Below are 16635 nucleotides of genomic sequence, written 5' to 3'. Positions count from 1 at the left end.
AAAATGGGCTATTGGTATAGGTTAAATGGATTCAACTGTGAACACCTTAAAGAAGAGACAAAATTCTGCAGAAGGGGTCATTTAACCATCCACTCCTCTGAATATAAAAACAGAGCCAATGTTCTTTCAAAACACTTTCAAGCTATAAGAGTGTGATTTTGTGGAGCAGGGGTATTGGGGAAGGAAAATGCATGAGGAACCTGGTAGTTCATCACCGTTTTGTGCGTACTGGCTGTTCCTCTAGGTACTTCATATGTAGCAAGGAAGCAAAGCAATTCTTGGACTCACCCTGCCAGCCTTCTGCGGTCTCTTACCCACGTCTTAAACTCACCAATAACCATTTCTGGTATTGCTTGTATTAATGGGGAATGTCAGAAATCATGTATTATTTTCCTAAGAAAAACAATTCAGGTATACCTGATGGACTCCTTGCCTTTGAAAAACTAAACTTGTTTGGTAAATTAGATATTATAGTCAGAAAGGTATAGGACGTTGAGAAGACAATGATTTCTTTTAATGACAGACGTAATGGTAAGTAACATCCTCCAGGCACAGTGGCTTATATAAGTAGGCTAAAAAGTGATTTTTCAGTGACTATTTAATGTGAAAGGGATAGCTACCTCCTCCTGTGCTTTGCAACACATTATATCCTCTCAAATAGAAAACTCTACTGGCCTGCATCAGGAAAGCCATCCCCTTGAGGCACTCACGAGGATAAACGTTAAGTGACTTCTCATATAGAGACTCTGGCAGCTCGTGTGTGTGTGTGTGTGTGTGTGTGTGTGTGTGTGTGTGGTTGCATTTTGCCACAGAGAACCCACTTACATGGTGCCAGAGCTGAGTGTTACTGTTCTTTCCTGACTGGCTTCACCACTGATCCCTCCAAGTTGGTCATGCTTCACCTGAAAATGGGACTAAACAGTTCCCCACCAGCATCGAGGTAGGAACAGAAGTTTTAGGGATCTTTTTAGACTTTATGATGTATCAAGAATCATTTTGTTTTCTTTCACAGTCTAGTATTTTCCCCAAGGAGCTAGAAATTGGGAACTGCAGTTTCCTTTGACATACATACACAACTGAGCGCAAAACCACAACAACAACAAACAACTCCAAAACAAAAGTCCATGAAAGGAAACAATCAACAAAACTAAAAGGCAACCAACGGAATGGGAAAAGATATTTGCAAATGGCATATCGGACAAAGGGTTAGTATCCAAAATCTATAAAGAACTCACCAAACTCCACACCCAAAAAACAAATAATCCAGTGAAGAAATGGGCAGAAAACATGAATAGACACTTCTCTAAAGAAGACATCCACATGGCCAACAGGCACATGAAACGATGCTCAACGTCACTCCTCATCAGGGAAATACAAATCAAAACCACACTCAGATACCACCTCACGCCAGTCAGAGTGGCTAAAATGAACAAATCAGGAGACTATAGATGCTGGCGAGGATATGGAGAAACGGGAACCCTCTTGCACTGTCGGTGGGAATGAAAACTGGTGCAGCTGCTCTGGAAAACACTGTGGAGGTTCCTCAAAACTTAAAAATAGATCTACCCTATGACCCAGCAATAGCACTGCTAGGAATTTACCCAAGGGATACAGGAGTGCTGATGCATAGGGGCACTTATACCCCAATGTTTATAGCAGCACTTTGAACAATAGCCAAATTATGGAAAGAACCTAAATGTCCATCAACTGATGAATGGATAAAGAAATTGTGGTTTACATACACAATGGGATACTACTTGGTATTGAGAAAGAATGAAATATGGCCTTTTGTAGCAACGTGGATGGAACTGGAGAGTGTTATGCTAAGTGAATTGAGTCATACAGAGAAAGACAGATACCATATATTTTCATTCTTATGTGGATCCTGAGAACTTAACAGAAGACCTGGGGGAGGGGAAGGGAAAAAAGGTTAGAGAGGGAGGGAGGCAAACCATAAGAGACTCTTAAAAACTGAGAATAAACTGAGGGTTGATGGGGGGTGGGAGGGAGGGGAAAGTGGGTGATGGGCATTGAGGAGGGCACCAGTTGGGATGATTACTGGATGTTGTATGGAAACCAATTTGACAATAAATTTCATACTAAAAACAACAACAACAACAAACAACTCCAAAACAAAAGTCCATGAAAGACAAAAAAAAAAAAAAAAAAAAAAAAAAGAAGGCAGTAAAATCACATGAAAATGAGCCACACAGGCCCATATCTTTAAGAAATGTCTATTCTATAATTGCAGCAAATCTGGAAAGACACAATATCCGATTTGGGGAGAATGAGGATAAGGATGATTACATTCTTAATATAAATAATGGAAATCACATATCCTCGAATCCTGAGGGATCAGTTACCAGATGCTTTGTTTCCATTCTGGAGATAAAGACAAACGGGCGTAACGAGGCTACTGTTTTTCTACCCAGGTCCTGTGGCCTATTGGCAATTGACCTGGGGTACACACCCATATGTCTCCATTTGACTTTCCACAGCAAGTACTAGTTCTTGGAGTCCTCTTGTGTCATCTGCACACTGACTAGCACATTCGTAGAGAACAGCAAGCAGAGGGGTGAAACCTCCGGGAGCTTCCACGATGTGACAATGACATGCTCACAGCATACATTTCAGAATCCACGTGCTATGAAGTTTCTCCTGCTCTGTCACAAAAAATGTGACCAGTCGGATGACATGGCTGCCAGTGTCCTTAACCATCATGGTGATAAAAGTCTGAAGATAAAATTACTGATTCCAGTAATCGAGCATGCATTGACTCATGTATGAGCACTTTAATTTGTCCCATTCCAATGACAGGGGCAGTGCAAGGAGGTACATCCTATTCTATAAAATTCAAGCTGTTTCTGGTACTCAGTAAGCACTCGGGAGCACAGCTCAATACCAGGGATTGCAATGCTGACCGATGCTCTGTTTTGATTGAAAGATCCTTTCATGGCCAAAGGTATGCAGACAGACATGTCCAAATGAATACTTAAGTATGGCTACTTCAACCTATCCCTATGAAGAAGTACCCACCAATGATCTCTTTTTTCTGCCTAGCAAATATAAATATCTAGTGTCTCTAGGTTTCTGAATGACAGGGAATGCAACTCTTCATTTTGATGGCTAGAGCTAAGCAGGGGGGTTTTGTTTTTGCTTTTGAACCACTGAATTACACAAAATAGAAACACTGGGACTTCAGCATTTTTGGCTATCGGACACATTTCTAAATGGGCACACTGCTGTATACTAAACAACAGAATGCAAACCAACAGACTAAAGTGACCTCCAACAGTGTGCATTTTTTTTTCTTCTTCAAGTACATTAAGACAAATTCAATAAAGCAGAGTAACATCTGAGATGGAACTTATTGGAGAGAAACATAACAGAAACAGGCGCTCTCACCACAGCTGACCTTGGCTTCAGCTCAAGCAAGGAATGTCCTCCAGAACCATTGACATGCTCCTACAACTCCCTGCCCTTGTGATCAATTCAACTGAAATGTCTTGAGATAAACACCTGCCAGGAAACACAGCTGCGTCTTTTCCCTTTTTGACTTGCACAAAGTTTATCACATATGCAGGTCATATGATAATTTCATAATGACATGAAATTTGCATGAAAGGATAAAAAATATTGTTCCATCTTTATATACACCTTTCCTCCAGAAAGATTCATAAATACTGCCTGAAGATAAATTAAACTTTGGCATGGAATATAATTTATGAAAATTACAAACTACTTGAATTGATTTCACCAAAAAAGGCATTAAATCTTGATGACTAGCAAACTTCTTCAGAGAAATGAAATGTGATGTTTAAATAGAATTAAAGCAGCAATATAAATTTTCAAAAATATTTTAAGAGTAAAGCATATCACTCATGTAGGTTATTAATTACGTAAATGCCTTATAATCATAAAAATGCTTTTAATCACTTATATCATAGCTTCTGCTAGAGCAGTAAAACATGACAGATGAAGAAAGAAATATGATTCCTCTTGAGAAGAGAAAATATGACATATTTTGTTACTTTTTTTTCTTTTAGCTGGTGTGCTTTTAGTGACTGCTTTTGTCAGTGTCAAAGTTGCAAAAACCCAATGTAAGGAAAGAGGTAAGAAATACCCATTGATTGCTGATGACATTTCATTACTAGTAGTAAAGCTATGTAGTGTGAGCGTTGGCTAAAAAATGAATAAGGAAAGAAAATTAAATCTGGGTTGACTAGCACATTTTGGGACTTATTTATATCAGTGTTCTAAGCATCTGAACTTCAAGTTTTATACAAGAGCGGCTTCTTAGCTTTGATATTTTACAATAAACCTAATATTTACAGCTACATTTTGTACTTTAAAGCTTTACAAGCCCTGTTCCACCTACTTTCAAAAAGTCATTTCTAAATTATAGCAAAGAGGCTGACGTTTCCTACCTGGATTCATGTGGCTAAATTCTCTTCCTGTCTTTGTCTCTCGGTCTCTTTTTCTTACACGTACACAGAGGCACACACACATAGCTCTTTGCAAAGTAATGTCATCCCACAATTTATTTTTCAATTCCCATCATCTAACAAGGTACCTGACCTGTTTTCAGTGCTCAGTGACTATTTATGGAATGAATGAAGGAACGAATGAATGAGTGGACTCAATAAGTGACATTTGAGGCTTTCCTGTCCTTGATGTCAGGACAGGCGATCAGTTCGGATGAATAACCTATCTAGAGGCTGATTGTGAGTCTCAGGAGGGACTGACCAGTGGTGAGATGTCAGCTCGGGAACGAGGCCTGCTTTCCTGTGCAAGTGTAAGGCAACCACCTTCATGATGTTGTTTCAGGGAGTATCGAAGAAGCCCGTGGTAAACAATAGTCCCTTCCCCTACCATAAGCCTGACAACACATCCCTCTGAGATGCTGTAACATGTTTCACTGCATAGTTATCAACAGTAATCAGGAGTCACGTATCACTAGGAAGGGGGAAGGGTGGCTCACGGACTTAGAGACAACATCTACTGAAGTGTAAATAGCTGATATATTATTTTTCTCTGAGTAGATTTTGACCGTAAGAATGAAAAACAATAGGATTCCTCAGATACCTGAAGATAATATGCACAAGGAAGAAAGATACAAAGAGTCTGAAACCACCTCAAAATTTGCTAAGGGGTGGCATAATCTCTTATTTCTGTGGCTCATGAAGCTAGAAAAGAAGGATTTATAAAATCACATTTACAGTTATGAGTGCTTTAGGATATATTCTAATCATTCCTTAGGTCTGAAGCGAAATCGTAATTTTCCTTGGGCCTGGTCATGCAGAGATCTTAGAGGGTTTTAGCACAGAGGGGCCTCAAAATGTCTCTTACCTACAAAGAGCTGGCTGTTCAGCTGCAATCGGAAGTGGCCCTCCTCTGATGTCTCCCTGGTCATCCTTGGGAGGCTGTCCACCTGGAGTGAAGTCTCCTTGAGGTTCCTTTCAGCCCGGACGTAATGCCATTGGTTGTCATTCAGAAGAGAAGGAGAGTGAACTATGAGCTCTACAGGGCCATTCCCAACGTCAATGGCAAAAGTGATCTCAGACGGAGCTGAAACCAACAAGAGAAATAGGTAGAAAGTTGAGGGGAGTCGTCAGTGAATGGACGGCATACAACCTGAATGAATGGTATAAATGACTATGCATCAGTATGAGGTGAAGAGGCCTCCAGCTGAAATCTCTACGATATCGAACTTAGTGTTAATAGTAAAAACTTCCAAATACTAAGTCCCAAGCTCTTTCTTTGGCCCAGTTGGTACTCACTGTGAGAATTCAGCCAATAGGATAGGGGCTAGGGACAGAAATGCTAATCTGATAAACATTCATTGGCACCAAGGCTTTGGGTTTTCTGGGTCTATTTTGGCTTCAACTATGCCCTTCATGGATATCTGTAGATACTGGATTCGTGAGCCAGCTACATTCCCGCTGGGAGAAGGTTGACACCCTTGGAGGTCTAGTGTTCTCTATGTTATTTCATTCATACATGTGATTATAATCATTCAGGCTAATCTTATGACTTTTTTTTTAAGGAGACTCAGAAAGTTTGAGTGCTTTTTTCAAGGACGTGTCATTGAAAGTAGTGGTGCCTGGGATCAAACACAGGCCCCCATCTACCTCCCATGACCCTTTCTGCCCTTTGATAAAGTTCTGCATCTCACACATGCCAGGGGTCAGTCAGTCAGGGGTAATAACACCTATGATAATGATGATGATGGTGGGGATGATGGTGGTGGTTTGGCCACATAGCCATTGAGCAAGAGAGAAAAAAAGAGAAGTAGCAGGAGTACAACAGGTACAATGAACTCTGCTGAGTGCCATGCTAAGCACTACCCAAAGATTCTGTCATTTGAATCTTTCAAAGAAATCCCTGTGAGAAAGGCATCATTTTTATTCCCATTTTATGAATGAGAAAACTGAAGTTCAGAGAAGTACAACACAGTACAAAGAAGCTAACTCCAAAAGTAGAATTCTTCTCCATTTTTCTCTAGTGAGTAGGTCTTTTCATATTTTCCATTACTACATAAGAATTTTCTAAATTTGAAGGATGTGGAGAGGCAAATTATAAATTGATGTCAATACGAAGACAGTCCCCTTTAAGTCACTGAAGCCTGCCTAGGCAGGACCTTTCCTTCCTTCTCAGCACCTTGGTTGGCCTCTTCTACATTATACCTAAAGCAGGACATGGGTACATATTTGACAAAGTCATCAACTTCCAGATCTGAGTAATCAGGTAATCCCAAAGGTCTAATAACCATCCCAGACTACTTCCTCCTCAGCCTTTAAACCCAGAGAATGAGCCTCATTATAAGAAACCCCCAGTAGGTAGAATTTGCAAGTAACCGAGGATTGAACTGTTTTGCATTCTGGTCAGTGTGGACCTTGACCTAAAGGGGAGGCAGTAAGGTAGAGGCCTTAAAATGGGATTTGACAGCATGGACTCTGGAACCACCATGACTTAAGGCACGTTTTCGATCTTGTCACACCTCAATTTTCCCATTTGAAAAATGGGAATAAAAACAGTACCCCATTGTCAGGTTGTTTATGAATTAACCTTGACGAAGTTCACAGGACCTCGCCTGGCACACGAGACATACTCAAAGTGATAGCTATGGCTATTATAGCAGTGGCGTGGCTCAACAACTCAGCTAAATGCCTCGGCTCATAAACCCAGACAGAATTGAAGAGAACAAATTGGGTTCAGCAATTAAAAGATTAAATAAGAGTGAAGTTGGCCCTTTGAGCCATTTCCTATTTCTTATTCAGGCCACAGATGCTACCTCACAGCCCTGTATATCTTGAGATCAAATAAACACTAACTGAGAGATAACTGGGTCCTCAATTTATTTCTCTTTACAGAAAACAGGTAAAGATTGGTGAGAATTGGAGAGGAAAAATGTTAAAGATTTTTCTAAAAGCCTTCCTGCAAAGCTGGTCTTGTGGATATTAAGTTCTACGTGGACAGCACATCTTTGCAGAGCTCTTGTTCTACTGCTGTGTCTGCCATCACCCGGTGACCCCCCCCCCCCTTCCTTGTTAGGCTTCCTGTCTGGGCTTATCCCTGCTCCAACATTTGTCCTTCTGTTGTATAATGATCTGTTTATGGTCTGTCTCCCCAACTAGTCCACAAACTGTAGATGAACACCTGGTTTATTGGACACCTACCACCTGGGCTTGTATATAGGGAGTTCTCATCCAACTAAAGGTTCATTCATTAAAATGTTACACCATATATATTCAATGCAGTTTTGTAAGTTTCTTTTTTTTTTTTTTTTGTTTATACCCAGGTATTAACTTCCTTGGAATTTTTAAAAATTAGTATTATTTAATTTTATTTAGGTCAGTATTTAGGACCTACTTTGTTCACCCATTCCCCCTAGAACTGGGGTTGGGGTGGGGGGGAATCAGTAATGCGATAATCACAGCTAATTGTTTATTGAGTGCTTACCATGAGCCAGACACTCTGCTAAGCATTTTCCATGAATGAACTCCTTAATATTTTAAGCCTCACTCTAGTCTTATGAGACAGGTAACATATTACCCCTGAGGGAATTGAGCTGACAAGTTGTCCTAACCCAGATGGGGCAGAGTCAAGAATTAAATCCAGATGATGTGTCCCTGGAGTTCATTTTTTAACCTACTCTTCCTATGGAAAAAAATATATTTGTCTTCCAAACCTAGTCAGTGGGGGGAGGAGGGGTCAAAACCTAGAATATATAACATAAGTGCCTGAATGCATCTGAACAAGAATAATCTAAGTAAATGAGTGATACTTCCAACACTGACTAGTGACTCTGAGGAGGGCACCAGAAGCAAACGTAAGCCTGCTCTTATTTGCTGGAAGGATGGATGTCACCCGATGGTCCTAGACGGGAAAACCAGAAGCCCTGTGTCAGCCTTATCTCCCGCATGAATTTACCCCCTGGACTTCCCTTCTCCTTCCTGTCTCACCAATATCTTCCCTCATCATTTGCTCACCTTTTGGTTGAAGATAAAGCCAAAGTAGCACTCAGCATTCAATGAGTTTTTACCAAGTCAGGCCTTGTGCTAGGCCTTGAGAATGTACAGATGAATGAAATCCAATGAGCTCACAAAGTACTTTCTTTTTATTTTAATTTTTATTTATTTATTTTGAGAGAGAGAGAGAGTTCATGCATGAGTGGGGGAGGGGCAGAGAGAGACAGAGAGGAAGAGAGAGAGAATCAAAGAAGGGACATGTTAAGTGGAGGAAAGTGCATAAGTGCAAGAGAGTATCCAGCTAGTATTTCTAGAATATGAGAAGAAAACTTTTAAGGAGAGTCTCCTGTATAAAGTTCTTCCTTCCTTGAACCCCATGTTGGTGTACTCAGCCCCCACCCCATGTGGGGCATGAGAGAGATCCCAGGGACCATTTATGGACAAAGAAGAAGTCACCTCTCTGACCTTCCATGCATACACTGATAAAATGAAAAACATGAACTAGATGAAATATCATTAAACATTTTTGGAGACATGATCTGATGGAAACTCTAGGAAAAAAACACATACCCTTTGCATAAAATTTCAAGGAATTCCTGAAAGTCTTCTGTCTCAAATCACAAAGAAAATTCTATTTTCTCTTGAGTCTTAACATTCTTGGGCATTGAGGAAGTGTTGCAAAGCAGAATAAGGAACAGAGAGGTACATTGACTCTGGATTCTGACTCTTAGCAGCAGTGTGACTCGGGTTACTAACCAGGGTCACCTTCCTCATCTGCATATTGGAGTAAGAGTTGAACAATGAAAATCATAGAGCAGTATCTTGATCATCAACAGGAGTGTTTGAGAGCAAAATAAGTAATAAATGTAAAATTTTTAGTACAGTGTCTATTCAGAGAAGACACTCAATAATTTAGTCTGATTATATTATATATTATATTATATCATATTATATTATATTATATTATATCATATAAATGTATAAATCTAATTACTATTAATATTAATTTTACCATTCTCTGGAGATCTGAGGATTCCATCTTCAAATTCTCATCCTATTTGGTAATCTCTTTGGTAATATTCTTGATATGATACCACTAAACATCACAACTCAAGTCTCTTTCTCTCTTCCCCCCGATATACATACATATATATATATATATATATATATATATATACACACACACACATATGTATATTACATATCTATATGGATGTATGTCATGTATACATATTTTATCCACATATATCATATATATATCTCCATACACACACACACACACACACACACACATATATATATTTCCATACAGATAACATATATGAAATATGTATATCTCACTCACTTTTTCCATGGGCTTGAAGGCCAGCAGAATACGCCACCCCAAAATATGCTACTTTAAAATCAGGTTGATTTTGAGTGAAGGCAACTGAGAAGAAGCAGAGACAAGGAAAAACTCCTTGCTCTCCTCCTGTGTATGTAAGGCAGGTCATAAATTGACAAAGATGTCCTTCCTTTCCTCTCTACCAGGACAAAAGTTAATTGCTTGGAGACAACTGTAGACTCTGTCAGCCTACCAAACATCTCTGCATAACAAACTTTACTAACTAGTCTTAATCTCTGCTGTTCGAAACCTAAAACTGCCTTCTTTTGTCCAATTATCTCTCCATAAATTTATTATTCCCTGTTGAACATGCTATATAATAAGCTGTAGTTCTTTTTTTCTATAATTTTTTGATTTTATTTATTTATATGAGAGAGACAGAGACGGTGCAAGTGGGGGCAAGGACAGAGAGAGAGGGAGAGAGAATCCCAAGCAACTCTGCACTGCTAGTGCAGAGCCGAATGCAGGGCTTGAACTCATGAAACTGCGAGATCATGACTTGAACTGAAATCAAGAGTTGCAAGCTTAAATGACTGAGCCCCTCAGGCACCCCAGTAAGCTGCAGTTCTAAGCTACCGCTTTGAGTTACTCATTTTTCTCTATACAACTCCCATGAACACACGATGTGCGCTTGTCAATAAACTTTCGTTTGTTTTCTCTTGTCACTCTTTTATTACAGGGGTCTCAACCATGAACTGAAAAGTTAAGAAGGAAATTATTTTTCCTCCTTTATAGTCTTTAGGGAAAGCTAGTCCCCCTTCCAGGTGTAAAGGTGGGCCCTAGAAAAACCACTCGGCAATCTTTCCTTTCATGGCCAGAGGCATTGGTCATAGGGGGTCAAGTGAGTTGCCTATCAGCAGGATTGTGTGGATAGCTGGCAAAGAAGTGATTACCCACCAGTTGAAATGTAGCCCTCCCGTGAGGGTGCAGTAGCTTTAGACTGAGGGAGATATTCACAAGTCAGTGCAAGAAGAGAAATAAATTAAACCGCAGGTAACACTATTAAACTGATGGATCCAACCAGAAATAAAGTGCCCCACCAATTCTGGACTTAGTCGCATGTTTCAATACCAGTGAATTCCCATCCTTGTATCTGCCAGTTCAGATCAAGTTTTCTTTTTTCTTTTTCTTTTTTTCTAAGTTTATTTATTTATTTATTTTGAGAGAGAGAACATGAATGGGGGAGGTGCAGAGAGAGGGAGAAACAGAATCCCAAGCAGGCTCTGCACCTTCAACACAGAGCCTGGCATGGGACTTGAACTCACAAACCGTTGAGATCATGACCTGAGCTGAGATCAAGAGTCCGATGCTTAACCAACTGAACCACCCAGGCGCCCCTGAGTTTTCTTTTAATTGCAGCCAAATATGTCTGATTCGCATATGGGTGTCATAAACCCCATTTTGCACAAGTAACCACTAAAGGGGTGACAGACATGCTCACAATTAAACAGAGTAATGGCAGTTTGAATCCACATGGTGTTCCAAGCAATATGGCCCCCTCGACTCTCAACAGCCATTTCTTTCTGCTCTTCCTCACCTACTCCAAAATATTGATTTCCACGGGCACAGCCATTGTGAGATAATGGCCAAAACAGCTGATTTTTTTTTCTTAGTCTCATTTGAAATAGATGCACTAATAAGACTTGAGGACATTGTAAAATGTCTTGCTTCTTTTAGACTACAGACTAATGTCAACACTACAAAATTCACAGGTGTTAGCTGGAAGTGCCCCAGAAAGAAATGGATTGAAAATTTCACAGACATTTCTTGTTCCCTGTCAAACAACATGGATTTATCAACTTTGGAAGCTTCTGTTCAGATAGTTATAGAGGAACACTCCTTGGGGATGGAAGAGAAATCTATTCTGAGCTACTTCATGTGTTTAAAGACCATTTCCTTTATAAGTAGCTGATCTGTAGAAGTATCTTGTCATGAACCCCTTAGGGTGAACATTCTATCTGCAGAAAAGGTATAGGATGATCGCAGCTATTAATAAGAAATGCAAGATTCCTTTCAATTTTTTTCCTTTAAAAATTTTTTTTAACATTTATTCATTTTTAAGAGTGAGAGAGACAGAGCATGAACGGGGGAGGGGCAGAGAGAGAGAGACACACACAGAATCTGAAGCAGGCTCCAGGCTCTGAGCTGTCAGCACAGAGCCCAACGCGGGGCTTGAACTCATGGACTGTGAAATCATGACCTGAGCTGAAGTTAGACGCTTAACCAACAGAGCCACCCAGGCGCCCCCAATTTTTTTTCCTTTTAAATAATAACAATAAAATAAAATAAAATATTCTGAAAATCATGAAGTCTTGTACTTTAAAATTTTTATATAAAATCTTGTTTCCAAAACATATATGCTCTTCAACCTGGTGAAAAAGTGTACAGCAAACAATCATGTCAATAGATTTTAAAATTTTCACCAAATTTAATACCACCTGCATTTCAACATTTCTATACAACCAAAAGGACAAAATACAGTACCAGAAAGTACAAACAAATTGGACACTGAAATGTAATTAACACTAAATCATTGCTCATTACCTTGTGATAATATGCCATGACATTTGCTGCTGCTTTAATGAATCAAAAGGCCTCGGGGTCTGATTTTTATTAAATTTACATTGAGGTTATTATATCCATATTATGCAATGGTTGGCACTCAACTCCACATTTTCAGAGCCTGGCCAAGTTAGATATGAGAGATCTTCTTTCACATTAAAGCCACAAGAGCTTCCTCCCATTAATAGTCTAAATTGTTGGAGTAAAAGGAGGTTAAAACTACCAATTAAGAAGATCTCTTTCCTTGTACGTATTGTGCTATAACTGCAAAAGAAACACTTAGCTGCTTGGTGATTTGAAAGGACTGGTGCAAACACCTCAGTCATCTCTTCCAGCTAGCGCTTGTGCTCTTTTCCTAAAGCTCTGAAATTTCCAAGCTTCTGTTGCTAAGACATTACTTTCAAGGGTATTTCATGCAGCCAGATCATTATTTGAATATGGGTCAGTTGCCTTAATCAAATACAGAAAACATCCATTTAGACACAGATAAATGAGGGGCGACTGGGTGGCTCAGCCGGTTAAGTGTCCAGCTTCAGCTCAGGTTATGATCTTGCGGTTTGTGAGTTTGAGCCCCATGTGGGGCTTTGTGCTGACAGCTCAGACCCTGGAGCCTGCATCAGATTCTGTGTCTCCCTCTCTCTCTGCCCATCCCCCGCTTGTGCTCTCTCTCTCTCTCCCTCTCTCTCAAAAATAAATAAACATTAAACAAAATTCAGACACAGAAAAATGAGGCATCTAATGACAAGTGCAAGTTACAGTCATGGGCATAACAAGAGCAAGATGATGGGAACAGTCCATTCTTTTAGAAGAAGTAAGTCGGGGGGCGGGGCAGTCACTGAGTATAGAAAATTGGAAAACCAGCGAAAGCAATGAAAAACAGCAATTCTAAACAATCTCAGAGGAAAAAAAAAAAACATTCCTCCTCCAAAAAAAACCTTTTCTTGGTCTAAGTTCTAACAAATGCTGATGTTAGTATGAATTTTTAATAATGTATATGTAAGCTTCAAATAGCACATTTTATTACTCACCACTTAATAAATATTATATTCAAGAGGGAAGTTAATGCAGAGAACTCCAGATATGCCTTTGGCTCCTGAACATGCAGACTTAAACATGTGTGCTTAGTCTTAAAAGTAAGAATTCAGCTTCTCATTTCTCATTTTTACAATTATCGTGCGATCATTGTTTAACTCAAAACTACTGTTAGAAGACACAAATACACATTATCACAGGCCTTGTGGATGCAAACTGCACCCAGGAGAGCTTGAGCAACAACAAACCTTTAGGAACTCTATGAGATTTTACCAAATAGAATAGTGATCTGTGATGGATTTTCCAGGCAAAATTTTTAGTGGATTTTTTTAAAGATTGCAGAGATATCTAAAAGCTGTTAGAATTGATTCTGAAGAAAACACGTAGAAAGAATTGCAACTCCTGGAATTTATGGTAAATAAAATATTTTTTTGAATATCTACCAAACTTAATTTTTTTTAAGTTTATTTATTTTCAGAGAGAGGGGGAGAGAGAGAGTGGGGGAAGGGCAGAGGGAGAGGGAGAGAGAGAGAGAGAGAGAGAGAGAGAGAGAGAGAGAATCCCAAGTAGGTTCCGCACCTACAGCACTGAGCCCGATGCGGGGCTGGAAACCACGAACCATGAGATCATGACCTAAGCCGAAACCAAGAGTCAGACGCCCAGCCAACTAAGCGACAGAGGTGCCCCTCTATGAAGCTTATCTTTATGTTTAAAACCTTTCCTAAAATTTACATGTCTGTTGCCTGATGAGAAAAAAAAAATTTTTTCATTTAAAATTAGTAAAAGTATTCTTTGATCAGTATAAGAGAAGATAGATGGACAAATCTGATTATACTGTTTTGAACATGCACATGTGAAGATAATCAGTTTTGATGAAGTCATCCATAAATTTGCAGAAATAAAGTCTAATGAACAGACATTTGAATATGACTATTACCGGAACAAAGCAATACACAGGGATGTTTTCCCCCTTTTTATTTTAAAATTAGAAAATTTTCATGTACTACATTGTCTTTTCTTTTTTGTATTGGAAATTTTGATTGGCATGATAATATACAGGAGTTCAATATTAGCACATTTTTCCATTTGCATTTCTATTAGTTTCCATTTAGCTTTATGATCATTAATGAATACAACTTGTATATAGGAGATGGGATGTTACAAAATGAGCCACGTCCTGGGGTAAAATTTAGGAGGTACAAGTGGTAGAGAAACAATGGGGATTCTGATTGGATAGTCACACACTCCTAATGGTGGGAAATAAATCAGGAAATCACTTTCAGAGCAAAAGTACAGTAAAAAAAGTAGACCCCAAATGTGAATAGAATGCACAATAAGAACACATTCAGCTTCCCATGGAAATTGTATTGAAAAAGTTTTGGGGTGTGGAAGGTTAAAGTCAAAGGTGAGAAGTACCCCTGGACAGATAAAGGACACTGTAATAGGTACCTATGGAAATTTGAGGACGACCCTATTTTGAAAATTTTTTAATGTTTATTTATTTTTGAGAGAGAGAGAGAGAGAGAGAGGCAGAGTGTGAGTGGGCAAGGGGTAGAGAGAGAGGGAGACACAGAATCCAAAGCAGGCTCCAGACTCTGAGCTGTCAGCACAAAGCCAGGGGTGGGGCTTGAACCTGGTGAATCCCGAGACCATGACCTGAGTGGAAGTAGGACACTAAACTGACTGAGCCACCCAGGCGCCCCAAAGAATGCCCTATTTTGAAGAGAGAACAACTAAATACCGATAGGTAATAATGAAACAAAAAGCATTAGAAGGAACCAGAAATTATCATGGCTATTTTTACAAATGTCCAGAGTTATTAATCTGATAGTATCCACATATACTAGTTGTTAGTGGTGAAGATAACACACGAACTTCTGTTGGCATTACATTAAATTCATAAATGAGGGCACTTACAGCTTATTTCAAGTCGGATGAAGTCTTTAATGCCAAGGTTTTCTAGGAAAACTCCCGATAAAGCCGTGGTTTTGAAAAAGAAGGAAATATCAGCACTGAACTCCGCATGGAAGGTGGGAAAGTGGAGGTAAGAGGCTTCTGTGTAAAATGATACCGCATTCCAGAAGTGCCCTGCAAATGAAAAAAATCCTTAAGCGTGATTCATTGTTTTGGAATGGGATAGAGAAAAGCAATGGGCATGTGAATAATTTTCAAGACTGAGGGACACTGCAGGGAAAAGGGATAAGGGAATAAAAACATCTTGTGCTTATGTAATGAAGAGAGAAAGCTTCTTTCCATTTAGTACTCACGGTCACCATAGCAACGCAAGGGACCAATTCTCCAAGCAGCTTCTGAGTTTGATCTGTTGGTATCAGTGATAACTATCTGAGTGACAGGCAAGTGGTCTTTGAAGGAAAGAAAGCCAGTATCATTTGTCCTGCAAAACATAAATTTAAGAAAAAAAGAGGAGAAAATGTGGATTATGTAGGGACTCTTTCTCCAAGACTCTTCTTTTCCGAGGTGATTTGGGTGGTTGTAGCAGCAGGGTGGGGGCAGGGATGGGGGAGACAGAAGGCTCTTCATCTCATAAGCATATGCAAAAGACTGGAATGCTAATTACAAAATCCTTGGCCAGCTTCCAAAAACCAGTGGCATTTACATTTTCCCTAAGTCTTTCCAGAAACACAGGTAATTTACAGAGCTTGCTGTGGCTTGCTGTAGCTAACAGCACCCCACCTGCAGGATGCAGTGCTGATGTAACATCAAACATCGGCTCTCTTGCCACAAAGAGATTGGGTAGCTCAGTAACTGACTTGAAATAGGGGCCACAAATCCCACTTGAAATCACTCCAAGGACTTGTTTCAGCCTCCTGCCTCCAGATTCTGATCAGCTTGGGATGTTTCTTATCACCTTTTTAACTCTAGGTAAAAACAAGTCTCTAGAGTTACTGGTTTATTGCTTTTCATTGTGCTCTATGTTTTAAAGATGTTGGTAGTTAAGGGCTTGGGCTTTGTCTTTGTTAATTATGCAGCTGGAGAACTAACTAGTCACCCTGTGGCAAAAAAAAAAAGTTAAAAATAAATGAAGCTATTGTTTTTCCCTTTTTTAAAGCTGTGTTTTTTGACTCATGGTAAGGACAAACCATTTAATAACTGAGAGAATAAAAGTGTAGGTAAGAAACTGGCATTGAATTAATATTTTGAGCCAGAAACATACCAGCAGATATT

At 39.5% G+C, this 16635-nt stretch overlaps 1 protein-coding gene across 1 annotated transcript in view; it reads right to left on the bottom strand.

The window, feature by feature from the left end:
- Positions 1 to 16635, bottom strand: part of CNTNAP5 (contactin associated protein family member 5) — a 796934-nt gene that overhangs the window by 117031 nt on the left and 663268 nt on the right. Inside the window, exons 15-17 of the mRNA XM_047871013.1 lie at positions 15717 to 15844; positions 15367 to 15537; positions 5350 to 5568 (exon numbers count right to left, since the gene is read on the bottom strand). Coding sequence (XP_047726969.1) covers positions 5350 to 5568; positions 15367 to 15537; positions 15717 to 15844 — 518 coding nt within the window. The remainder of the gene's footprint in view (positions 1 to 5349; positions 5569 to 15366; positions 15538 to 15716; positions 15845 to 16635) is intronic.

This window comes from Prionailurus viverrinus, chromosome C1 (assembly GCF_022837055.1).
Source record: "Prionailurus viverrinus isolate Anna chromosome C1, UM_Priviv_1.0, whole genome shotgun sequence".
Lineage (NCBI taxonomy): Eukaryota > Metazoa > Chordata > Mammalia > Carnivora > Felidae > Prionailurus > Prionailurus viverrinus.
The sequence above is the reverse complement of the archived record's forward strand: the minus strand, read 5'-3'. Positions and strand labels throughout refer to the sequence as shown.